Source organism: Erithacus rubecula (assembly GCF_903797595.1).
Source record: "Erithacus rubecula genome assembly, chromosome: 11".
Taxonomy (NCBI): Eukaryota; Metazoa; Chordata; class Aves; order Passeriformes; family Muscicapidae; genus Erithacus; species Erithacus rubecula.
In genome coordinates this window covers 14,158,799-14,186,251 of record NC_136663.1, presented here as the reverse complement: position 1 = coordinate 14,186,251, position 27,453 = coordinate 14,158,799, and the positions used below count along the sequence as shown (strand labels likewise).

The window sequence follows — 27,453 nt, the reverse complement described above, 5'->3', positions numbered from 1 at the left end:
AGGTGCTAACAAACAAGTCCTGGTTTAAAACTCTGCCTGTGCTTGCTGGCCAGTTTCTCCTGATGCCATATAGGATATGCAAACACAAAGGCTGTGTCTTGGTGCCAGGGCATGCTTTGCAGTTAGGGCCTGAGGAATGAGGACAGGCTCACATCCTACTTCTTACAAGTTTGTTCAAAGTAGAATTCATTTTTTTTACAGTAGGTGCTTGTGAGATACAGTGTCATAACATTTGCATATGCTTCTCTGAAGTATTTTTCATGTATACAGCATGGCCTTTAAGACCAGGGAATGTTTCAGAAACTTGTATGATGGGTTGTGATTCAGCTGGTGTTTTCCTGGGGAAATTCTGGGAGATCCATTTAATCCCTGCATTAGTACAGCCAAATCGACTAATGGTTAAAGTTATAATAGCAATTTAACAAACCCATCAAAAGTCCTGGAGACTGGTTTTGTAGAGTTCACCTTTTCTGATCATTTCAACTTCTGTGGCCATTCAGAGTAGTTATATGTGACCTGAAAATGTCAGTAGGAAGGACTGTGGAGATGTGGTGTTTTTCCCTCTCTAGCTTGTGTGGGTGGGCAGCATGGGCAGCTCAGGAACCAGGCAGTGCAAGGGATGAGTGTTTGACTCAGCTTGGACTGGAGAAGAATGGGCTAAAACCAACTCACCAGTGAAGACTCATTTTGTCTAGGAAAAAGTTTATGCATAGATGAGTTTCATTTGCATCTACAACTGGATTTAAATTTGACATTGCTGTATCCTGCTATCCCATGGTGTCCATATATCCAAAGTAACCATGCTTGGAGAGTGCTTAGCATGTAAGAATGGCATTTGGAGGAATCAGATTTAAGTGATTGCACTTTTATAGCCAATATAGAAGACTAAGAGATGCAAGTTTGGGCTACTGGGAGGTTCCTGTATCTGCTTGGAATTATCATGGCTCTGTTACTAACCTAACACAGGTTAGTCTGCTTTTCTTAAATGAAGAAGTACTTATTTGTTCCATATAGTTCCTAGGCAGGAAGCTTTCCCTTGGGATTTGGATGGTTAGATCTCAGATGTTACTTCTGCCCAATTTTGAGCAAGGATTTTGGGTGTCCTGCAGTTTAGGTGGATATCCTAAATATTGGATTCTTCAATACTGTCAAAAATATGGAAGCAGAAAGAAAATATTTGGTTTTATCTGATCATTGGGTGGGCAGACAAGGTAGCATTAAAGGTGGAGAGTGACCATATAGACAATACAGAACAGCTGCAACAAACAACCCCTTCAGTTGTTACTGCCAGACTGCTTGAATGAGCATTCCCTCCCTTCACTGTCAGTGCCAGCTGGGAGGGATTCATGGATGCCACCTGAGGCACTCAGATTGAAGGAGCTGGGGTGTTCTTGCACATACAACTCTGCAGTGACTTGAAAGGATGGTAATCCTTTGCAGATGGAATGAACAACTGTGAGTAACATTGGTTATGGGTATTTTTTGGCAATATACCTGGATCAGGGGAGAATCACAGCCTTTTAAAAATACTCAACAGCTGAACAGGAAAGAGATAATCTGATCTGGGAGCTTTGTTAAGTCTAAGGAATGAGTTTCAAGAAGTTTTATGGTATCAGGATTGGGTTGTGTGAACACTTGCCAGCAAAAAAAAGTATTTAGAGCTGTTCATGTGCTCAGGTAGGTGTGTGATGTCCACAAATTAACAAATGATTCATTGGTGCATTGCTTTCAGACAGAGGCCAGAATTCAAGAAGTGGCACATTTTAAAGAAGAGACCTCCATAAATAGGTCCTTGGCCTCTCCCTCCCCTATTCATCACTAGTGCTGCAAGAGGCATCACTTCCCAGTGCTGACACCTGAGACACCTTCAGCCTCAGACCCACCTGCAGCAGAAGGATGTCACCTCAAAGTATGGCTATACTAGAATTTTTAAAATCCCAAATTTAAAAAGCACACATAGTCTTTCCCCAGCTTATTAAATCTGGTTACTTAATATCATGATGTTCCTGAGAGATCTAAATGAGGTGGTTCAGGCAGAAGAAAGCTTGCTTTGGTTTGTTTTCTCTATGCCATACCCTGTGGTACTGGCTTTGTTTTTAAATGAATCCAAACCCCAAACATCTTTAACTCACTAAAAGAAAATCAACTTTACAAACAACTGCCTGGATTATTTTTAACTGAAAAGGGCCAGTTAACTACAAAAAGCATTATTGCCTGGAGTTCAAATGTGGCTAAGTTTCAGCCATATTCTGGAATTAAAATGGGGGATTTGGTCAAAAGAAAGAACATTTGACCTTTTAAACCTTAACTGCGGAATTCGAAATTCAAGCATAATTTCATATTTGAGCATTAACTTGAAGATTTTGTTTTTCTTTAAAAAAAGGATTAATATTTGGTTATTAGGCCTTTTTGCATAATGTTACTTCAGGCTCACAGTTGATCAGCAGAAGCCCTTTTGTGGGAATTTCTTGGCAATTTCCAGCTACTCAAAAGTATTTAGGGGTATTTGCAAGCTGTAGTTGAAAACCCCTTAACCAAAATGGAAATATCTACAGCAGGGCTTGTGCTGGGTTTAATGGTGTTACTTAAGAAATACTTTCAGTTGAGCTAGTTTTATTTTCTAGATACACATTATAAGATTAGGTGGATTGTTGTCATTAATTCCAGTGTGTAAATGAGAAGACTGGTGCACTTTAATACAATTTCAAATACTAACATTATGTCAGATTTCCACATAACAGAAAAATGCTGTCTCCCACTCATAGTTTTTTATCTAGATAGTGGAGCTGACTAGTTTTTTAAAGTCAAATTTAGATTTTTCAAGTACCACAAAGTTAGTCCAGAAATAAAGTTGTTTACTGCACTATAGCTATAAAAGCATTTACATACAGCATTAGAGTCAAGTGCCTCCTGAATGTATAACCAAGAGAGAATGTATTACCAAGACACAGAAACATCACTTAAACTTATCTTAAATATAAGCTGTATGAAAATTTAAATGTTAACTTTTTCTTATGCAAAGTATGATCTACTACAAGTAGCTGCTTGATTCCTATCAATGAATGTCAGGGGTATTGCATGAGACAGGAGATGATGATGGGAAGTGAAGAGAAAATGGGAAAACCAGTCTTGGTCATGACCATTTGACTGTGGAAAGTGTTTGCTGGCCCTCAGCAGGAGGGGGGCCCTGTGTGTTGAGGCAGCTGAGCACAAGCACTGCCATGAGCTTAGTGGGAGCTCTGTTGTTTGTTAATTTTCTTAACCTCTGTGTTACTCACAATTGCAGCAGCTGCCTTTAGTGAGGTGTTGCATTTACCTGTTTTGGTTTGTGTTTTTTCTTTTTTAAATATGGCAGCTAAGATCACCAGGAATGATTGAAAGACTTGCCTGAGATCATACACAAGTGGCTCTAGCTGGATTAGGCCCCAAATTCTTCTAGTTCCCAGACTTTAGTGTAGCCACAAGACCACAGTGCTTCAGTTGAACTTAATCCTCAACTAGTACTTGGCACAAAGAAGCCCAAGGAAAGAATTTACTTTTGAAGTCTCTTCTGAATGTTCTAACTTGTTTTGTCCTTTGTAGTCAACTAGTCCAGGAAAAAAGTATTTTAAGGGCTTGGGTCAACTATCAAATAGATGTTATGTGCTCCCATATTTTTTATTTTTATCTTCAAATTGGATAGTTTGCCAGAAAGCATGCAGCTGTGCAGGTCACAGCTTTGAAGAGCATAGACATAAAAGGAGGAAAGGTGTCACTTAAGATCTTCCTCCTGTAAAGCAGAAAGCCCACTCATTGCTAATAAAACACATTCAATTTCTGGCTTGGAAGCCTTTTTTTTGGCCAGGTTCTTATAGTTCTGCTCCCCAGTAACCATTTAGTGATTTGCTGGTTTTGATTTTTACACAGATCTTAAGGGGAAATGTGAAGAAAGTGTAAAGTTAAATGTGTCCCTGATGTATTGTTAGGGGAACAGAGGTATAACTACTCTGCAAGATATTTCCCTTAAAGTATTCCTTAGGATCATGCATATATAAGTTGTCTTTGATCTGCTCTCTCCAGTGAAAGATGACTGACAGGGCAGTTTTTTAAAAAGCAAAGGGTATTTTAAGAATGAAAGTGATGATCTGTTTGAATGAAATGTCAATCATGAAGCTGACAATTCCATAGTAATATGTGTAGAGTACCTGTTCCCTTTTTCCCCCCCATTTCAAAAGTGAGCCACTTGGCTCAATGCACTATCTCAGCAAGAATATTCTTTTGTATCTGTAAAGCTTTTCTGGTATGGAGGTAGTGTTATAGATTGGGTGGAAGTGGGGGGGTATAAATCCCTAGGTCTGCTGTTACCTGTGAGCCATGAGTCCAGGGTGGGTTTTAACAGTCTTGCCCCAAGGGTGAATATCTTGGTAGGCATTTTAGTTTGTGCATTTGCCATTTATTTGTGTAAAACAGATAGCTCAGTCAAGAGCCATACCTACACACTAGTGCTGCCCTCAGGTACTCCTCACATGCAGGAATTTGAAGTAGTTGTGAAAAGTTTCTATCTGGATGCTTTGGTTTGTAATGTAAACATGCAGGTGGTGCTTGTCTACTCCTCTCAGTTTTACCTGTCCTGTGAGCAGCCAGCCCTGTGCTAACTCCTGTACATGGCCAGGCAGCTCTGGAGCTGGAGCCTCATTTCTCTCTGTAGCTCAGGCTGTGTGCTTTTGGATCTTGCTGGCTGGGTGGGTGTAGGTTTAGCTGTAAAAGATGATGTAGACACAGCCCAGGCTGTGAGAGGGACCCTGCCAGCAGCCCAGGGGTAGCTTTGCTCAGGTGAGCAACAGCACAAGCTGCCTCATCCCCCCGTGCAGGAACAGAGCCAGGACAGCTGCCTCAGACAGCTGGGACACAGACAGTGGAAAAACTGGAGATTTACCTCATGAAAAATAGTTAACTTTGGAGACTAGGCAAAGTACTGGATGCTGGAACACCATGGGAAGAGTACATCTACTGTGTATTTTGCATTGATATTCAAGGTTTTTTTTTTCTTAAAGGTCTTTATGATTGGATGTGATGTTAGCTATGGAAAACACAGCCTCCTGCTGCTAATGTAATTTAACAGTTCACATGGGATATGTGTTGGGTAACTTGAGCCACAGAATATTTTAAGAGGTTTGATACAACTTTCATAGGTGCATCAAGGTGAGTGCATCTGAAGTTACTGATAAGAAAGTCTGTCAGAATCCAAGTTGACCAGAATGCAAAACATGAAATTATGTATTCTTGGCGTTTTATTTTTTTCCCTAAGAACCTCAGCCTATGACTTTAAAAATTATGTGACCTGCCCACTCCAAATTTCAAAAGACTGCCTTGAAAACACGCTGAGATTCTTAACATGGTGGGCGGCCTCTTTAAAAAAAATGAGACATGCTCTAACATCGAAAGGATTGTATAAGTTAGAACAGTAAAGGAGAAGCTACACTGAATGTGCTGTAATCTAGAAATACAGTTTTTAAACTTATTTTCCTTGAAAAAAGCTGGTGCAGAGAATACTGGGGTTTTTTCCTGACTGTTTTAATAATGGCTAAGAATAATCACTTATAATAAATTAGGCCTGCAATATAAATGAACATATGAACCTTTCATACTAATGTTACTTTTAGAGTATCTAAAATGGATAGAAACTATTTCAAGATTCATTTAATCACTTGCAATTTATATTACTTTAAGAATCTTCTATACAGCAAGTTGAACAGAAAAACAGCAAACATTTTAACAGACCCTTCTCCCTATAACCACTTTCATACAAGATAGTTTTAAATAACGATTTTAGCACATTTGCGTGTGCTCTCTCCCCCTTTTTCTAAAGGCAGCACAGCCAAAAGACAATTCAAGAACTGGCTTTTACTGACTGACTGTTTTCTTCTCCATCTGAAAAAGACAAGGGGAAGACAGAGACCTGAGTCCCAAAATGGAAAATATGGACTTAGGGTTTACTTTGCCAAATCTCCAGGGACTTTGTTCTTTTCCTCATTTATAGTTTATAAAACCATTTTGCTCTGTCTCTGCATATCACTCTGTGTTCAGTTATACAATTCTTCAATTTCAGCTACGGATAACTTGTTTTGAAGCTTCCATTTTGGTTCACCGAACACAGTGCAAACCAAGGCAAGAAACCATAAAATCCAAACAGGAACTCTCATTAAGAATATCTGAGCAGCATTTTGTATATTCCATTTTCTACTGTCCTCATTCTGGGGAAGAAGAATCCTCATCTTCATCCTCTTCATCTTCCTCGTTGAAGGAGCAGGGTGTCTCTCCCCGGGACGCTGCACTGCTGGACTGCTGACTGCTAGGGGCAAGCAGCTGCCCAGTTGCTAAGGCCACTTCGGCATCCAAACACAACCCTGGGTTCTCACTAGCAAAACAGAAAAGGTGACGTTTAGAAGGTTTCTCATGAGGTTTTAAGCTTTTTCTTTTTGGCCTCAGCTTTTCCTTTAGTCGAAGAACTGCTACCCACAAGGAAAAAAATCCCAAAGTGTTACAGTACACACAGCTATTAGGAGAGCTGATAAAACATCAGAAAGTTGCATAAAAAGATTATTGGATGACTTTTTTTTTTTTTTTTTCATAAACAACTAGTAGAATTGCTTAATCTGAAAAAAAAAAAGAAACCCATCACAGTTTCACTAATATGCAGAAATGTTTGCAATACAAAGTGAAGCTATTAAATGCTATGAGAAAGAGCCTGCTCCAAAATAATAATCCGTATAGTAATCCCTATTTCCTCTTTTTTATGGTACAGGTAGCCTCCAAACAAAGTCTGGCTGCTGAGGTGTATTTTAGGTTCAGGTTTTGTGCATAGTGTTTTTTTTGTTTGGTTGTTGGTTCTTAATTTTAAATTCTTATTAACATTTGTGGACTAAACTTCTTTCATGAGAACTTAAACAGCAGTGCATTTAGAGAGCAGAAATTCTTATGCATTCTTCAGAAATATTACCAGGCTTTTATCCACATGTAATTATCTATTTGTAGTCCATGCCCAGGCAGGAATTTAAGGTTAATTAGGAAAAGGGGCTTGAAAGGAATTCTATTCTTATGAAACATAGGTACAACATAGCTGGTATGTTCAACATTCAAAGCATGTTGATTTGACCTTTCAAATATAATTATCCTTCAAGGAAGGCAGAATTGGAGATTTTTTCACAATCAAAATCAAAATCAACCAAGATAGGAAAATATCTCAATTCCTGCATGCAAATGGTATGAAATAGCAAGGTTACTAAAGTACCACAAACATATATTACTATTCCTGAAAAAAAGTTATTTACCTTGATTTAGCATCATAAGTGCCTCCAGCTGCCTCGAAATGGGAAACTACTTGTGCTGAACTTGAAAGTAACCCTTGGTTTATCCATGAAAATCCTGCAGACATATCTAGAAGAAAGCATAACTATTTATGATAGTTACTTACTTTTTTCTTTTCCTTTTACAATTTTAAACTTCAAATTCTCTTTGCTGTTAGGATCCCTTAATTTAGTTAAAGGTACCAGTAGCTTGAGTTTTATACTGTAGATGTGTCCTGTTTAATCAAGATGAAATTATATCCTATGTTTGTTGATGCACTTAAGCTTTGCACTCAGCTTTTCAGTCTGTCTGAAGAGGATTCACCTGGCTGGTGACTGTATGCAATCACAGATATGTGAAAAAGGAGTTCTGGAGTCATTCATGGAAACTTACTGCCACAGCCTGACCCTGTGAAATGCCCTGACAGCTCCTAGTGCCTTGGCTGCCCCACGTAGTGAAGGTACAAAAGGAATTGTATTTATTTGGGTTTGAGATAGTGCAGTGAAATGATCCAGGCAGCCTCTGTGGCTGTGTGTGTTCTGCTGGCTCTCATGGCTGGCTGTGAGGCAGCCTCCTCATTCCCTGTGCCACCAGCCAGAGCTGGCAGCAGCTGTGGACATGCAAAGACCATGGCAAAGGGCTGGTGCCAAGACTGGAAGAGAGAACCTGTTGTACACTGCATATGAGACATGTAAGGCACTCTCATTCCTAGGGATAGGAAATGGGGGGTCCAGGCCATTAAAAGGGTCTGGCAGTAATGCCGAGATTCTTGAGGTAGTTTGTTAAAAGCCCTTTGAGGGATGTGAAGAGGTTACTTACAACCCCCATAGTACTTGTTTTCAAATTCCCTAACAAGTTATGCCTGTCAGTTGTTTCCAGTTACACACATTTCTCCCAAGAGAATCAGCAAAACAAGTCCACTGACCCAATTATATTTACAGAATTGTTTGTTTTCTTTTGGTGTGTGTGTTTTTGATTTGCTTCTTAGATAATGCATTTCTATTCACCTACCCAAATTCCATCTTGACACAAAGTTAACATCAAAACAAAGTTATCAAGACTGTCTTGTTCTTTTGCATGGCACTTGCATGTGGTTCCAGCTAGATGCATTAAATCAGAAGTTAAGAGTCCTTATTGTTAAATTCTATGGCTCTGTTTTAGATAGTGGCAGTAACTGGGACTTTACTACTCATAATATCTAGAATTGTTCTATAATAGCAGGCAAGAGGAATAACTGTGTTTGTTACATACACATTCTCATTTGTCCTTCTGTGTTCTTGTCAAGCTTTGGTTCCTCTAGATTTGGCAGTGCTATCTAGCACAGGGACTTTTTTTAAGCAGGTCGACACGGCTGTGTAAACTGGCTCACCATCCACTGGGATGGATCCACAGGCTGTCTTGGTTTGTGCTGTGGAAAGCTGCTGCAGCAAGGTATTTAAACATCATGCTACAAAGCAAGGCTAGCTTTGTTACTCTAAGCAGTCCCTGGAACTTAACAAGCAAGCATTAATAAGTGGCAGTTTTAGGGTGATCTGTGAGGACAGAACAGATGAGAACAGTTAAATGTGGATGGACCTGGATGTCTTTCATTAAGATTGCCCTAAATACAGGTTTCATATTACAGAGAACATGTTTTGACAGCTTCCTTCTGTCTGTGCAGGAAGAGGTTAAACCATTTGGAATGACTGCAGTGTATTTAGATTAATAGAGTTGTACCATAGTGTTGTTCCCTGGTACTTTGAAGGAGTGTACCTGTGTGTACATGTTTAATATTCCAGAAGAATAACAAGACACTACTAGTAATCTTGTGATTTATTAACATTTCTGGATAATAGCTCATTAGTTTTCTTTTTGAAGAGAAAGGTAGAAGCATGGCAGAAAGGTGGTTCATAAAAGCATATCCCTACTTTGCATTTTCATTGCCTTATATTTCTAAATTCAATTTTCCAGTGGGCTCTGAGGAGCAAGGGATAAGAAGTTTGTGAAAGACGGGGAGTTGAAGCCATTCAAAAGTCTGTCAAAATAGAAGTGTGCCTACAATGAAAATACTTAACTTCTTCTGGCAGTGCAGATCAATTACTAATAGCTACACTTAAAACCAGGGACAGCAGTTTGAATAAACCATCCCAAGGTGGTGCAGTCCAGTCTAATAGTGGCATTGTTATGTACTACTAGGCATATCTTGTAGCTGATACACTTGGTAGAAATTTATACTTTATTGAGAAGGCTCTAAAGCAATATCCTCAACAGCTTTAGCAGTTAATGTACAAGTGCTGCATGGAAGTGTTGGCATCTGAACAACCTTGCTCAGGCAGTTGGATGCTCTTAGCTTAGTTCCAGCTCCAGCCCATTTTCTAGTCATGGCTAATTACACAGGTAAACAGCAGAGCACTTCCTCACACAGGGGAAAAAAACCAAGTCCTAAACTGTACCACTTTGTCTGCCCACTGCCTTAGTGGGATACATAAGGTGACATGCTTTTACCCCAACTGTTAGTGCCTCAGAATTTTTATTTCCTGCTTTTTTTTTAATCTGAAGCCTCATTTCTAGTAGTCAGGACTCAACTAACAAAGGTGGGACTTTGTTTTGTGTTAAGTGCCTGTAGGATGTGTGCAGCCCAAAAGACAGAGATGTTAGTTTGGCTGCTGTTCTACGAGTTTATGCTTGTCCCAGGCAGTGGAGGATTTCTGCTCAGGCAGCAATCTGGCTGTCTCCTTTCCACTTGAGTTGTTCTGGTTGGAGCCCTTTCCTAAATAGTTCAATTTAATTGTTCCAAACTCCTCTGCCAGACAAAGCCTGCAGTTTAGCACCTGGAACCAGCACAGGAAGAGCACAAAGGAAGGCACCTGGATCAAAATGCAGAAATGGGCAGGAATGTATAATTAGGATTGTGTCTTTGGGATGTGCTCTTAAACTGGTGCAAGTGTCATGTTTTAGACATTGTGACAGTCAAGCAACAGAAAGGTGTATTACAAAAATAATGTAAGATACACAGAATCTATGAGGTCAATGCACCTTAGCTTCTGCTGCTATCAGTACCATGTCATACTTGAGGATCACACCAATGTATTTCTTACAAAAATACATTTATTTGCTGAAACATGGTGAAAATAGCAAGTCTAGAAGACACTACTTTCATCAAATTTGGGCACTTGAAGAACGGCTAAAACACATGTTCCTTTTCAAAAGAAAATCCACCAAATTCCAATAAAGCTTTGAAGTGCACATCATCATTTCAGCAGTTCCAAGCAATTTGTGTGGCTGTTTAATGCAAATAGAAAGTTATTGCTTTTCAAAGCTGAGATGGTCCAACATTTTTTGTCAAGTTAAAGTTTTTTTAATTGAACTGCTGTAAACTTAGGATTCTTCCAATTGGTTCTCTAGTCCTAGTGGTAAGCATTATAGTACAAACTATTGTTAGTGTTTGGAAGTCAGGAATTATCTGAAAAAAAAATCAGGCTAAGGTCAAACTAACATTGTACAGGAAATAATTCACCTAGTCGGACATATTGGAACAAGACTGTTTCCTAGAGCACTTGTCCATGGAGTCAGCTACCAGGATCATAATGAATCTTGACTGCAGCAAATTTATTCAGTGAATAAATAAGAGACCTGCATCTGTTTTTCCTGTATAGTAGTAATTGAAGCCTTTGTTCTTCAAAGAGCCATCATGACAAAGTAGAAGTAACCATGAATTCTAGAAACCAGTGATGACCCTTCAATTTCCCTACTCTTGCTGTGTAAGAAAACGTCTAAAAACTCCCAAGGTTAAAATGCGAAGATAATAAAAACTATATAATCAGGCAAATGCTGGCTTTTCAAATATGGTGCAGAATATTTAAATCTGTTTTCTTTATTGGTCACTTAGTGCAATTAGAAACCATCACTATGCAATTCATACTTTTAACTGTAGATTTGTGTAGCGTAAGTAACAAGGAAATGTTTAAAATTAGTACATGCACTGGTACGTAAATTAAAGTACATTTTTTTAAAATACATATACTAGTAGGAATATCTCTGAGCTAATTTTTGCAGAGACTGAAACAGCTGAATGTAACCCATGTATGAAGAGTGCATTACTTGCTTTAATAATTTTTGAGTAAAAAATAAAATCTATGCGTTTCCTATGATTAAAACTCTATACAGGTTGCAAGCTGCTGGTTTGCTGCTAGGGAAGTACCCAGTAAATAGTGTCATGACACAGGGTTTTTTGCAAATGTAAGGAACCCTGTTCCCTGGAGGTAAATTAATGCAGGCTTAAAATGAAAAAGAAATTTCAGTTTGATCCTGGACACAAGGGAGCAATTAAGTAACTTCAACATTGCCTCACTATTAAAAGACATGAGTTCTTCTCCTTTCCCCTTTTTTTACATTGCTGATAAATCACATGGTAAATAGTGTTGAGTTGAATGAGCCTGCAAGGAACAAATAAAAGATTTCTTTCAACTTTTCTTTTTGTTGTGAGTGCCATCTTATAAATACTTCAGGTGTAACTTCATAATTGACCAAAAATAAAATATTAAATCTTAGTTTTAAAACCCACAGGACAAGAGGATGAGGAAAACACAAATAGGTGTCAGTTAATAAACGTAAGTACATTTGATGTAGTTTGAAATGTTAAGCCATTTGAAAGGTACTACTTTCATATGATGGCACTGAATTCTAATTTATATATAGCAGTAGAGAAGTTGGGGCAAGAGCTTTGTTCCCTTTCCTCAAAAACAAAGCTCTGTACTCAATAATTAATTTATTTACAGATAAAGTCCTGCCAGAAACTTGAAAAAATGCTGGGCAAAGTTTAAGTTGCAGCTCCAGCAAGAAGAACACACTGACAACTATAGGAAGGGACAGCAAATTTTGACAGCTCTAGTCCAGTGATACAACACTGAAGGATTTCTAGTTTTGTGTCTAAGGACAGCCTGTTCAAACAGGGAAGGTAAAAGCCTCTGTCTGGGACACCTGTCCTGAAGTCTTTGGAGCAGCTTGTTTTATTTAGAGAAGCTTAGTTCTTAGGTGGCACCTGCTGGCTCCTGAGTGATTACACCCAACCAGTTCAAGATGCTGTTTTTCTTTCCTTTTCCTCATCTTGGGAAGAGCTGCCTTCTTCCAGATTGCTCTTCGATCCATTCAATTACTCAAAACTAATACTAACACATGAAAATTTGTTCTTGGTGTCAATTTAGTCATTTAAGAAATAATTTCTTCATAATGCAGTCCACACATCACACTGTTATAAATCAGTGTGCATTAAGTCAACAGGAGGACTAAGATAAACCTTCCAAAGTTAACAGCCAGCTGGTTCATGTACCCACACTACTAAGTCCCACAAACCCTCAAATGTTGCATACATAAGTTAATATAATTAAATTTGCTTCAGTTAAGTAAGGTTATTTGCTTGTTAAGTAAGGTTATGGATTTGATCAGGAACAATATTTAACTTACCTGTGATGTAGCCTTCTAAAGCTTTTGGCACCAGTGATTTTGCAGTTCTTAGGTCCTCAGCTGAGCATTTGCCTGCTTCAAGCCCAAAGGACATTCCCATTCTCTTCAGCACCTCGCTGTCGTCATGAATCTCAAAAGTATTATCGAAATTAAAGAGGTATTCAAATCTGCATGTAGAAAATTAAAAGTGAGATGATTCTGAAAAGAGTACAGCTGTGCTTTTCTTACCTACACTTTCTCTGGTGGTTTTGGCATGCACTGAGGTAAACATCTAGTCTTGGTTTTCTTTAAAGGGTCCTTAAGGAAAGAGAAGTGCAACAAATGTTTTTTCTGAGACTGGCATGCCTACAGGTTTAAAATGGCACATTCTCAATTAAAGTAACTTCACCAATGCAGGAACAAAGTTTAAAATTTTCTACCTCATTAAGTAGATTCAAAGGAGAAGAGGGAGGCCTTATAAAACATGAACCTTCACTTGCACTAAAGCCAATAAGGTCACCTGAAGCCCTGTCACCAAAGTAACTATTTTGTTTTTCTGCTTTTACATTTCACTTTCTGTTCTAATGTGAAACACTCCTCCTGTGAACTGACCTATTTACTTTGGTATAATTTTGCTTTTTTGGATGCAGCTAGAAAAGCAGTCTGTTCAGAGTCCTGTGTGTTCACAACCCACCATGTTTCTGCTGCAGGACTCTCAGAATGTTTTTAACTGTATATAAAAGTGGAAATTGAGATATAAACTTCAGACAGCTTTAAGAAATGCAGGGGCATTTAGGCTGGCCTTACACTGTCATCACAGATATTAAAAGCCTGAACAGTTCTGGTCTGTAAAATAAGGCTTAGTTCCCAGTATCTCCTTTTCTACTTGACAAAACCTTTATCCTTGGAAAAGCAGCCCACCTATGAGATACAGTCTTTAAAAGATAACTTACTGGTGTGTCTTCTATTACCTCTCCAAGCTTATGTCACATGCTTATTTTCTTGCTAGGTTGTTTTCTAATATTTATTTTCTTATACTTGAACCAGGAAGCTTGAAAGCTTTACAGCTCTTGAGTTTATACACAGAATTTTCAATTGGGAATCTAATGCTTTGTGCTGGGTGTAATTGCCAGTTATATGCAGCATTTCTTCTGTGGCTCATACTTTATTACTTGTAAAACCTATTGTTTATGCACCTTTATTTATTTCAGCATAATCACATTAAGAGGGAAAATGTGTCATTATAATTTTTACCAGTAAAATTACATTGCTGCTGCCTAAATTGGCACAGCTTGGTGTCATACCAAGCTACTACCAGCAAGCTGTAATTACTGACTCATAACTGAATTCCAATTTATGGCACAGGATCAAAAGTTGCATTTATTGATAGCTCTGCATTTCTTCTTGCATGTGCTGTGGCCAAACACTGGATGTTAGAAAGGAAGCTAACTTATTTTCCTTTCCCAGAAAGTTTCCAAACTGAAAAATTTACAGTCTTCAGTATTTCTCCAGTTTAGTTTCTAGCAGCCTGCAGTCACTGACACAGAAAATCCCTACACTTCTACTTTGCTTTTAATAGCTATTTGAGGATTTTCTTTCAGGCACTTGACATGGACCTCTTCTGAACTTATGTAAACTTTTAGCATGAACAAAATCAAATATTATGATTTGCTTAGACTGTTACAAAAACATTCTTTTTGTCATCACCTGGTATCTTCTCTTAATGACGCTCAATTTAATAAACAACCATCTGCAGCTGTTCTCTGTGCATGCTCACCATATCACTGGTGATTTTTGAGACACCTGGGAATCCACTGTCCTCTCCTTTCTAGGCCAAAGAGCCCATCTGTTCCTTCTGTCAAAACCTTTCCATAGCCTCAGTCCTTCTTCCTGCCCTCCTGTGTCTTAGTTAAGCCATACTTTTTCCAAGAACATGAGTTTATAGTATTCATGTATAAAGCACTACATGCATCTAGTTCTACACTGCAGTCCTTATTGGTTTTTCCTAGCATAATTTCAGCTGTTACTGAAAAATCAACTTCTCTACTTTCAGAATGATCTACTGCACTGCCATACTATTCAGTATTACAAACCAGGTCCAGAGGCTATTATTATTGTGTATACAAAATTTGTGTACACTTCCTGTCCCTTTGCCATGGTAAGTACAAATTTGATCACCAGTGATTTTAATCTGGATTTTCTGCTGCTACAGGCAATTCTTTCTGTAAGGGTACAAGAGGCCACTTTCTACGTGTTCTCTCTAAAGTACAAAATCTTCTGCATTTCCCCTTAGAGATGTTCCAATTTTCCAAGTTTCTGATACATCTACTGTGTCTGAATGCTCTTTTAAAAGAAGATATTCTGGTTAGGTTTTCTTTTTCCTAGGACCAACAACATTTATACAGAAGTACCATATACACTAAAAATATTTTTCCTGTTTGACTTACTTATTCAGGTGCATCATCTTTAAAATTTGTTCTTAACTTCTTCCTTTTCACCTGAAGACTGCTTTTCCTACTCCAACTTCAAAAATGCCTGCTGCTTGGCATTTGTATGCCAAGTGTTCTGCTTGGCATCCATCTATTTTCTCAAACTCTAAACAGAACTTGCCCAATAACTTATCCTTTTTTTAAATTTGTGAGATATTTCACTCTGTTTTGGCTGTTCTTGCACAGGAAAAAGCTCACAGGACACAAACCTATTTTCCTTCTGATATTAAATTGCCCTTATATGTACGACATTTCCAAGCAATTACTTTCCTTTAGATGTTCATCTGTAAATACAATTTTGAGTAGCAAATGTTGTGAGCTTAGCTCTTCATTAGATTCACTAACATCAGTACCTTATATAAATGTTATTTGGAGAAGAAAGAAAAATGGTAGCCCTTTGAAAAGTGGTTTTCAGTCTCGAACCTAGTGCAGAGCAAGCTGACCAGTGATGGAGTCAGGCAGCACAAATACTCTCCACTAAACTACAGACTGGGAATTCTCCAAACCAAGTCACCCCCTTTGCTAACTGCCTTATTTAGCAGATCAGTGTAACAATGGTTAAAACAGTGTACTTTCTGGCACTGTTTACCTATTGCTGCTGCCACTAATTAGTTGCACAAATAATAACCACAGTGGAAAGCTGGCTTAATTTGGGTTATACACTTAATGACCTCCAGGTGACATACTACCAAAGCTGAGTTATATAAATTGAAGTATCAACAACTTCAACAATTTTGGTGTGCTCACTTTTAGTAGGAGTGTTGTCACACAGTTAGAGAGTGTAGAAGCATGATACACTGCTCTGGATCCCAAAACCCAGATTAATCTCTGACAAATCAAAGCAGCAGTTTTGAGGTTTCAGTATGAAATTGTTCAACTTTTTTTTTTTTTAAATTCAAACCTAAACGTAGAGTCATGTTTTAAAGAGCAGGAAGACTTCTATTGTGCGACTACAGAATAAGGGTATAATTATGCTAAATCAAAATAATCCTAAAATTCCCAACTTGCTGAACTGCAGTGCTCATGATTGTATTCCACAAGTTTTGTCACATAATATATTGGAATTCAGTCTAATTTTCTACAAAAATTAAACTTGTAATAGTACTGCTGTTTTGCATGTTGGTGCATGGGTTAGTAGAGCCTATTTTTGCTGTGTAATTGACTTGAACTTCAGTACAGGATTTGCATACCACAGAATGCAATCTGTAATCTACAGCATTAGAGCAAAGCCAGCTATTTTCAGCTAATAAACTGATTGTGAGCTGATTACCAGTTAACATAACAGCACCTCAAACTTCAGCCATATTTTCACAGGATGAAGAGCACAAGCACCCACAATTATTTAACTCGAAGATTTTCAGATTAATGTGATTAATACTTGCTAGCAGTTTGCCCATGAAGACAGTATTAAAAATTTCTGTATCTTTTCCTTCAAAAAACTTTTTGCATTAAAAAACATTTTCAAAGTTGTTATCATCATCCGGAGTATGTTACTTTTGTGTCACATGGATAACCTTGTGTTTCTGACTGTGTACATTTTTATGGCATACTAAGAGTGAGAATTCACATGGCTGCTTTAAAAGGTAGAATGGTCCTAGTAAATAATTTCATTCAGTTATTTCTTCCATGCAGGGAATGCTCTTTGAAATGTCAGCCTGAAGTGCCTTTTACAACAGTGAAAGTCAGCCTGTTTTAATGGGAGATTGTAAAGCAGTGTTGAAAAACTCATTCGTATTATTACTGCAGTTGCATTAAATATTTAAACAAACAACAAGAAACCACTGAATGACAGTTGCAAACATAAATACAATCATTACTTCTAGTAAACTAGAAGAATTTCCCTCACTTGTTTGAGGAAAAGTTCCAGTCCACAAAGAAAATAAAATGATAAAAATTAATTCCATAAACACTCACTTATCACTTGATATGCTGCAGTCTATAATTGTTCTTTTGCTAGTGTTGACTATCAAGAAAGGTAGCTGTATTGTGGAGGTCAATGATGGAGGGCCTTGATTTTGCTGTTCATTTTGCTGATTTCTTTGTACCAAGTTTTTAAATGCTATTTGCTGTAAAACAAAAGAAAGAAAAGGTGATCACTGACAATAAAAGAGCAGATATCAGTGTTTCCAGGAAATGAAACCTCATAGGTCTTATTTACCAACTCTCAATACCTTTAGTAATTTTTTGTCAAAAAGTTAGTTGTGGCCTTTTTTCTTGACACTAGTGAAGTTCACCAGGAGCAGAAGTTAAACCCAATTTTTGCACACATATACAATTGACTCTGTCCCCCCTCACATTCCCTGCAGAAGAAACAAGAAATGAGCAATAAGGCTTGCTGGAGCATGCTTCCCCAATCCCTTTGAAAATACTCTGGAGTCAGAGGTCCTCTCTGATACTTTTTATGTGCAATTACCTCAGGGTAGGAGATAGTTACACTGGAATAAAAATTCCACCACTTCTCATATCTGTATTTTTATTCTCTTGCCCTTCTCATCCATCACCTTCTTCTCTCTCAAAAGAATTAGTTTGGAAATTCTCCTCTGGAAGTTATTAAGCAGGTGCTGTTTGTGACACCACTAGCTACCTGCTGGTTTCTTTTATCTGACTGCACATGTATGAAAATGTGTGGGTTTAGGAAATGTTATTTGAGGGACTGGAAGTCAGTGTACTTACCCACCTGAGGCACTGCTGATTCCATTTAAGGGGAAAAAGATGGATAGACAGAATCCTAAAGGACTGGTAAACCCTTTGGCAATCAACACAATCAAGGTAAAAATGACAGTTGTGGACAGTAAGAGTCAACTCTGTCAATATTTGGACTAAAAGCTAAGAAGGCCTGAGCTGCCTTATTTTCACCAGTGTAATTTCATGTTACTGTTGGAGAAACTGCTGATGTGCTGGGTCAGACAGACAGAATCCCAATAGTATCCTAAGCAGAGAAACAGCTTTTGGTGACGAACAAAGAAGCAACATCAGATATTTGAAAGCTTCAATGAATATCAGTTACATAAAAATTTTATCAGTGTAGTTGAAGCAGGAAAACATACAGCCTTATTGCCTGTAATCTCAGAAAATAGTTTGATTACATTTAAATGACTAAAAGTCTGCACAGAATAGAATTCTAAGGAACACTCATAACTATATAAAATGTTACTTTATAAACAAGATGCATTTGAAATATATTTCAGCAATTAAAGCCAAAAGTCACCTCAAAGGTATGTGAGAGAAAGCAAGGTGTTGGATTTGCCAGCCTTCCACTCTTAAGATCCAGAAATGTCTATATTCCCCAAAACAATTCTGCACACATTTATACAAGTTCTGTTGTGAACTTCATAGATTAGGTCAAAGAAAAAATTTGAAGAATGGCTCAGGGTAGCTCTGGGGAAATTTACAATCAACAAAGGGGACTTGTGAGTTGTTCCCATTCCCACTGAGGTTGGCAAAGCTTCATCACAACACTTAGGAAAGCTTGTGGGACACAGAAGGAGAAACTGAACCACAAAGTGTCGACAAGAGGTCCCCCTACCAGAATCCAGAAAGGTCACAGGGCTCAAACTTTTCTCCTCAGTATGTCACAGCTGTTAGTTAAATCTGAAGTAAAGAATGAACTTCAGAAGGTTTAACATGTTGGATTTGCACTTGATATTTTCATTTATGGGGAAAAAAACAAGAAAATTAAATATACCTGCAGTAGCAGTTCTTGCAGTTGGGCTCGCTTCTGTTTTATTCTTTCAATCCGCTTCTGCTTTTCTATCTTAAAAGATAAATGCAAATGCATGAAGACACTAAGCTACATTGTCCATTCCCTTGTGCCAAACTGAACAAATTGCATGGGCATAAGAGTTTCTCTATTAAACAGGTCTGGCAGACTGCAATGTCTGTCTTTGTCAACAATTTTAACTCCAGTAAGGATTTAATTATTACAAGAGACTGTTATGTCCCCTCCATTCTGCCTCTTCTGTCTTGCACTGAGTGCCAATTGGCACCAAATCAAAACTTGCTCAGGGGGATGCTTTGGGGTTTTTTTCCTTTCCTGCCCTCCACTCTCTTGGAGCTGCGCATGTCCCACTGTTCTGCTAGCTGCAAGCTACTGGACATAAATATATGGAGGCTGGGCTTATGATCATCTATATCTTACCAGTCACCCCCATTTTTTGTTTGAGACTTGATTAAACTGACAAGACTGCAGCAACAAAAAGGGGTAAAAGGTAACATCTGCTACAGGAGCACAGCTCTTGCAGTAGTTTAATTCCTGTCAATTGATGTGGCCAAGCTGCTGTACCCAGGATACACAGAGCTGGGACGAGGCAGTGCTGACCCTGCAGGCACAGCAGTTCTTGAAGTGTCCTCTGGGGCAATGTTGAAGAACTGGACAACAATCATTGTGGCTGAAAGAGGTTTTTGCTCATCATCCTCTTGGTGCCAGCACTGTATCACTGGCTCCCCAAAATACTCAACTCTTAAATTACCTTTTCATTCAAGCACTGAAATTAAAGTCTTTTAAAACTTAGCTGGCCCAAACTCCTCTATCTTATTTACAAAGCTGCTCTGTGGTGGTTCCCTCCTCATACACTTTAATGTTTAAAATGCATCTTTCAGATGGCTTTCTGTGCCGGGACTCTTAAAACCCGTAAGCAATACAGATATTGTTCAGGCATGGTTTCTATATAAGCTCTTTTGCACTGATTTTTGTACTGGTAATCTTATTATGGATTTACACTGTAAGAACAGTTGCTACTTTATACAGCTTTAAAAGCAAAATTAATTTTGATTTTCACACAATGAAAATGCAGCTTTGTTTTACATTCATTTCTATTATGTTAGGAGAAGCAACATTTTTTGAAAAATATGCCTGGTTTCCATTTTGTACATGTGTAATTAGAGCCTGAAACAGTGAATTGCATATGATTATTGAAGATGAGACAATGAAATTCAAGTTCTGTATTTGCAGTAATAAACCTATACTGGAGACAATGCATCCACATTAATGCATACAAAATGTAGATTTATCCAGAATTTAAAAAAACATCCTGGAGTATAATGACTGAACACATGCACTCTCCTTGGATGGATGTATTTTTCAAGTCGCTGTAATGACCCTGCACAAAAAGAACTGTTCTGTACTGGAGATGCACCCACCCACCTTTTAAGATACCTAATACCCAAGTGTCACAAACTGAGATTATTTGCAGACAGCCATTACAGCACACTGCAGTAAATACAGTGACTTGTGCTTTTTATTTATAGCACATTTGGCCTGAAGGACAGGCAACATTTGTGCAAATAAATTCTGGCATCCCTGCAAAAACACTGTAACTCTTGGCCTGCTGAAAAAATAATGGAAACAACTGATAAATAAAACTTCTTTTTGCTTTCTCTGGCAGTTCATAACTAGTATTTAACATTCCAGCAGGAATTATTTTTCAATTTAATTTCCTTTAAATTATATTTCCAAGTACAGGCATTAATAGAAAATTGATCTCATTTTAAATATAAACTATTTTGTGATCATAACTGAACTATAAACTGAACTTTTGACTTTCTTCTGGTTAATTCAAGGTACTACAGACTTTTATCTTAAAAATAATCCTTCATTTAATTGATGTTCATCTTTGTAAGGTAAAGAGCTTGGCTTTTTTAAAAAACTAAATGTAATGTATCCTAAATGAAACTGAACTAAGTACACACAAATATATTTTTTTCAGTTTATTCCAATATCAAAAATTTGTATTTTCATAGTGCACAAGCATCAAAACCAATCATGTTCAAATTGAGAAAAAGTCCCTCTTCATAAAAAGAGCAACTCAATTATCACATGTGAACAAAGCAGAATTTCCCATGTCCCTCCCTTTACCTCTAGATTCTGACATTCCTGAGCTGAGTTTGTAGGAAGGCCAATCCATCTGATTTCCTTCTTCTCCTTTGAAATTATGTTCATTGCCATCAGGACGTTGAGGGCATCATAAACTCTCCGTCTGATATTTTTCTGATCGTAAGCCTGCTAAGAAAACAATACAATACTAATTAAAACAAAAAAATAAGAAAGGAAAAATAATTGAACACACCTCCATAGCCATGGAGAAGTCCAAATGCCAAAACGGCAGATCTGGTCAGAGTGGTGTTAAACCACGATCCTTCATCTGTGATAGCCCTTGGACCACATGAGAATGCCTGGTTGCAAATGGAGGCTTCAGGCCTTCCTAAATCATCTCTGCAGGAAATCCCATCATGGCAAGCCTGGCAGAGTTGAAAAGCCTAACAAGAACACATATACAAGAGTAGCCTTTTCTCAAACTTAGTTATTTTGGAGGTTTCTTCTACTTCATTTATAATTCAGAGGGAGTTCAATTCTTCATCTTAATTCTGTATTTTTAGATTTCAAAGGGTAAGTTAATATTTGAGAACTAGTTAAGTGGAGGAGAGTATGGACTGTGGCAGGACAGTGCAGAAGCAGAATTCTATGATAAAACAGACAAATCTGTATTGGTATAACAAAATTCAACATATTTGCTTACTGAATCTGTTGCTAGGTGGCTGTTAGAATTTGTGAATTCTGATACGAGCTCATCAGCGACTTCGTTGTATGAAGTTGTTCCTTTACGTTGAACTTTTTCACAAACTTTCATTGAAAAATGCCTCAGACCCTTCCCATTTTTATCACCTTTCTTGCTTCTCTTACTGAAAAGAGAAAAGTATTATTTTAATACATTGAATGTTAATAAGCTACTTTGTTACACAGTAAAAGGTCAACCTTTTTGCAACAGAAATGTGGACTACCTAAACGTTGGCATCCTTTCTTGTTTCTTACAAGTTGGCAAAAAAGTGTACTAGAGCCCCTTCCCCTTCCTTGACTCTTTCTACATTGATAGCATTTGAACACATGATGCTGGAAGATGCTTAAAATGGATTTGTAAGTCGTCTCCAAGTAGTCTTGCAAAAGAACAACCAAAAAAAGAGGAAAACCGCTCAGGGTGCTTATGTGCCTGAAAGCCAGGTTTATGGGGATTTCTCATGTGTGTGCCTACAACAGAAAGACTCAGACATCCCTATTTAAAATAAAGCAGGACCAATAAACTTGGTCATTAGGGGAATTAAGGTGTGTCCATATAGAATATATCCATATATATACAACATAGTATGTATACATATATATATATTTGCATTTTATGTGTCCATCATAGAATTGATACAAGAATCTGTTTTGTGGAGAGTAAGCATATATTCATTGGGTTTTAAAGGTGCCATATTAAGAACTGGCAAACTGTCAGTTCCCATTCCCCTTCTTCCAGAAAAGCAGGAGCTTAGGTAATGGTAATAAAAAAAGCCAGGAGCAGTTGTTTTTATCACACAAACTAGATCTGGATGTGTAATTCAATAGAAGCCTTTAAAAAGTCCAGCTGTGTTGTTTTGGGGTTTGTTTTTTTTTTTCTTTTTATTAGTCTCATAGTTTCATTTAACAATATGTTCCAGGGAGAGCTGTTAATCTACAGAAAAAGGGCCCCTGTCAGCCGTAAAAAGCTAAAGAAACTATTAATAAAACAAGAATGGTTTTCAAAATTGTAAATATATTTAAGAAAAGCAAATACAGGTAAAAGAAACAAAAAAGAGTAAAAAGGAACACCAGCAGACTTAAAAAAAAAAACCAACACAGCTTTGATGTGAAGGAGTGAAAACTCCTGAAAGCAGGAACTGGACAGTCGTCTTTCTGAAAGGCAAATCTGAAGTAAACCAGGTATGACTCTATACAGAAAATACACATTCAGTAACACTCACCTTTCTGAAAAATCTGACTCTATAATTTCTTGAGTCCGTTTTCGCTCCCTAAGACAAGACAATTCAAACTTAAGTTGAAAATAACATTATATCTGTAGACCAACTAAAATCACTGTATATGGGGCCTAGCTGGTTCTAGTGTTTGCTCTTACATGTTTACTGAAAGGAAAAAATACAACACACAGAGCTTGATAAAATTTGAGGGACGGTTGTTAGGACTTGTGGAGGTAGTTGTCAGAGCTTTCTGCCAGACAAATTCTATCCCAAATTTTACCATGCTTTGCCCATAGGAATTGAGGGAAGTCACTTCATCTGGAACTACGGGAAGTGCTGGTGTGAGCTAGCAGCAAGGCTAAAAAGGAAAAGCTGGGCTCCTTTGAAAATGCCTATTTAAAATTCCTCCATGTGAAAGAAAAATGTCTTTAACCAATGCATAAGATATATCCTGTATTTTCAAGGCAGTGAATGTTCAGGAATCTTTAAATGAAACCCCAAAGTAAAACATTGTTCCTGTTAAAGCTGATGCATACAGAGCTGAAGACAGACGCTGAAGAAGCAGCTGCCATGAATTTTGAACAGCAGCAGCAGTCTGCAATCACTGGCCATTTCTTAGCATCCTGTTTATTCTCACAGCAAGCAGGAGCTTTCCAAACCTGCCTTTTCCTGCTGCAGCCAACCAAGGCAGTGCCCGAGAGCTGTGCTGAGCTGGGGAACGTTGCCTCCCCATGCTTTCCAAAGCAGGGCTCCCAGCACAGACTTACAGCTGAACACCTGACACTGCTGGGGAGGAAGCTGAACAAAAATGATGGGTTTGAAAACCTGTGCTTGAAAGCCAAAACATTCTGGCTGTGTGTTCCAGAATGCACAACCAGGCCTCTCCCTGGGCAGCACCACTGGGATTTCTGTCCATGGTGCTTATCTGGGGGCTGAGCAGCCAGAGCCAGGGGCTGCCCTGGCCACGAGCCTGGAGCTGCAGTGGGTGAGAGCTGCGCCCTGCTCTGCACACCAGGCTGCCAGAGCCAGCTGAGCCCTGCCAGTCAATGTGCTCCTCTCGTTTTGGAAAGAATTTGGAGTCTCTGGAGTAAACAGTAGGTAAAGCAAGCAGTCTTCTGAAGCGTCTTCAGCAAGGGCTCGCTACCCCAGTTCAGGAACACCACACAGCCTTCCTTAGCTCTGTTCCTCAAATGAAAATATGGCCTATTGTATGGACTTGTGTAGGGATCGCTCTGGACTGGTCTGTCAGGAGCCATCTGGAGACTTTTTATGGATGAAACAAAAGACAAAGCACATTGGAAATCCTGTGTCTCCACTTGGACAGTACACAAACAGAAGGATGGTGCTTCTTGGTGGTGGTTGATGCAGAATGGCTGTTCTAGGAATTTCCACCACTGGATGACACTTGGTAAAGTGAGGTGTGTTGATTCTTTGGTCTAGCAAGCTGAGACCAGACAGTAGAGCTTGTCCCTCTTCTGGGTGTCTGAAAGAATGTCTGTCTGGCCTCCACATTTGACAAAATTTGCAGAAAAAAAAGTAATCTGACAACTCCTTTCTCCAATAAAATCAGAACTAAGGGCATTCAAAAGGTGTTTCAGGAAATGAACACACACTCAGCAAAAAAATTCAGCTTAAAAACTGCATGGCTGAGCCTGCTGTTTATTGACTCTCTGGGGGGGAACACAGTAATTAGGAAGTACAACCTGACAGACCTTGCTTACAGAGCAAAATGGACAAAGTCAAGGTACAAATGTTGCACTCTCATTTCTGTTCTTTCCTAGATGCTACATTTCCCACCGCTATTGTTGAAAAGGGTAATACTGACATTCATCACCGATTAGAAAAATTAATCTAGATGCAGAAATATATTACATTTTCAGAGACAAAGCATTACATCTCTGTTTTGAGGCAGCTAAGCTTAGCAGTACTGATATTAAAACAAAATGCCAAGAAACATTGTAAAGATCAGATTTATTTAGAAGAGATAAAGAAAGTCATGTTTGGCTGGAGCACCTCAGAACCCCATGAAACTTGTTAATATAGAATAGCAATACAAATACCACACAGATTATATTAAAAGTTTTTTATTAGAGTTTATTCTTAAATGCCTGTTGAAGTGTTTTTTATAGTCTCTCCCCTGTAGGCACCTGCTGCTGTGCTCAATAGCAGTGCTACATGGATATACCTTGAACTTATTGAAAAAATACAGGCTTCTTTTAACAGGGGTCATTGTGACTCTCCATTTTCACCAACAAACAGATACTGTCAGAAACCACAATTAAAGCAGACAGTGAAATGACTGGTGCTTATAATTTGTGTCACATGCTCCAGACATCAGAAGTGCCTCCCCATCTGAAAAACACATTCCATACTCCATTTAGTTGTGCAAGAACTAGAAACTCTAAGTCAGTGTATAGCTTCAACAGTATAAATAATGGAAAAGATCAGAACAGATATCTTTAAATGAGACAAAAGCCTTACCCTGGGACCCAGCCGGAGGCTTCTGTTATGTGTGTCTGTGTGACCATGGTTGGAGCTGGGTTATATGGACTCCCAATCAGAACACTCCCTGAACTGGTCAGTCTTTGTGGTGTGCTTATGATCTGTAAAATTTAGCAATAAAAACCACGGATCAGTTAAGAAAACAGAGGTTACTACAGCCCAAAATTCAGAGTAAGTATTTCACTAAGAAATGTAATAATAATTTTCTACCAGAAGCAGTCATAATATCCAGAAGAGATGGCATCAGAATACCTTCATACAGCAGAGCCATTACAGTGCTGCTAAGTTCCTGTTAATTGTACCATATTACTCTACTATTCATATGGACAAGAACCAGACAAATGATTCCAAGTAATTCCTAGCAATAGCAGATAGGATCTGTACCTACAGACACCCAATTGGTTTTTCATGAGTACATCTAAGCAATTTCTTGATCAATGTAATCAATATTGCCTTCTTTTTTTTCAACGGATTTGTCTCTTGTAATTTTCTATGCAAAAGACAATCTTTAGCTGCAAGCAAAGCATTCCCTGGAGTTCCTAGCATTCACAAGATCCCAAGGCACTCTGACAACTAATTGTACCTACAGAATTCAATGTGAAGTATTTACAGTATAGACAGAATTTATGCAAACCTGGTGAAATTCCAGGTATACTGGTTAACACCAAGCCACCCAGTCTTAACTTTTAAATCACATCTAAGTTCATTTTCCAAAGTAGCTCACCAGGATAATTTAAACAATATTTTAAAAAGAAACAGTATTGATTAGCTAATCTTTAAAATAAACCACACTTAATTGTTTTGATTCCATTATGGTAAGATTCATATCAAAGCTTATTGGACAGTGCTTTTTATTCTTATACTTTACCTATTTTTTTAAACTGTGTTTTACTTTACTCCATTTATTAATGACAATTTGAGTAATGAGTGTACTAAACTCTGTAGTTTCCTATACTATTTATCCAACACCTGTGTAAGCATCCCAAGGCATTCTGATAACTAACTGTTGCAAATATATGCTGTAAGTATACAGCAGATATATAGGTACTTCAAGTGTGTATATACATATATGCATATATATAGTTTGTATATAAACTACAGATAAGTATTATTTATTTGGTATCCATCATTATTGTTTTTAGACAAGTAGAAAAACGGTATGTGAAGAATTTCCCATTTCCTTAGCTCATTAAGCATTACTTCACATCTCCATGTGAGATACCATGTTGAGACTACATAGGTGTCTTTTTTGTCTTAAATACATAAATTTATCTCATTTATTGTTTGCAAATGTCCAGCTTGACAGAACCAAGGGAAAAGAGAATTTTAGAGAAACCAAAACACAGGTACAGGTTATGTATTTATTTCCTGATTGATCCCGGTGAACCAAAGGCGCCTGGCTTTACCCACGGAAGGCAGGCACAGGCAAGGTGTCACTGCTGTCACCGGGGGGCTGCTCCGGCTGGCGCTGGAGGGTGTCAGGGGCTGACGGTGTCCCGGGGCCGGTGAAAGGAGCTGGTGCGGCCGGCAGGTGCCAATGGCCCGGGCCGGCCCGCGCCGCCACCTAGCGGCACCCGGCCGCCCCTGCACCGCACCCGCCGCGGGAAATGGCCCTGCCTTAATGAATTCATCGAGCGGGGTGCTGCTGACACAGGCCGATGCTGAGGGAGCGCTAACACTGCCACTACTGAGAGCTCCTGAGCATTCGCTTTTAAACAGCCTGGCACAACACAGCTGTATGCCGGGTTTTAGAAAGCCTGTGTTAATGGCTTTTTATTAAAAAAATGATTTCTGAATATAGATCTATCCTTGAAATGCAGCAGAATAAAAGAATTAAAAATAAACAAGAAGAATTGTGTGTCTCGCATCACACAGTACCTTTTGCATCTTCTACCTGCTATAGTACCTAAACTGCAAGCAGGAGCCACTGAAACCACAGGCAGGGCTT

The 27,453-nt window shown here is 38.4% G+C and overlaps 1 protein-coding gene across 4 annotated transcripts in view; it reads right to left on the bottom strand.

The window, feature by feature from the left end:
- Positions 1-5,548: 5,548 nt before the first annotated feature.
- The window catches only part of TFDP2 (transcription factor Dp-2), a 46,641-nt gene continuing 24,736 nt past the window's right edge, over positions 5,549-27,453 (bottom strand). The window contains exons 5-13 of one of the 4 annotated variants that reach the window (XM_079314729.1): positions 25,485-25,606; positions 23,010-23,057; positions 21,752-21,914; positions 21,091-21,237; positions 18,922-18,990; positions 17,151-17,302; positions 12,769-12,935; positions 7,311-7,416; positions 5,549-6,397 (exon numbers count right to left, since the gene is read on the bottom strand). In XM_079314729.1, the coding sequence (XP_079170855.1) occupies positions 6,229-6,397; positions 7,311-7,416; positions 12,769-12,935; positions 17,151-17,302; positions 18,922-18,990; positions 21,091-21,237; positions 21,752-21,914; positions 23,010-23,057; positions 25,485-25,606 (1,143 nt within the window). In that variant the 3' untranslated portion in view covers positions 5,549-6,228. The remainder of the gene's footprint in view (positions 6,398-7,310; positions 7,417-12,768; positions 12,936-17,150; positions 17,303-18,921; positions 18,991-21,090; positions 21,238-21,751; positions 21,915-23,009; positions 23,058-25,484; positions 25,607-27,453) is intronic. The other 3 variants (XM_079314730.1, XM_079314731.1, XM_079314732.1) reach the window with 3 other exon arrangements.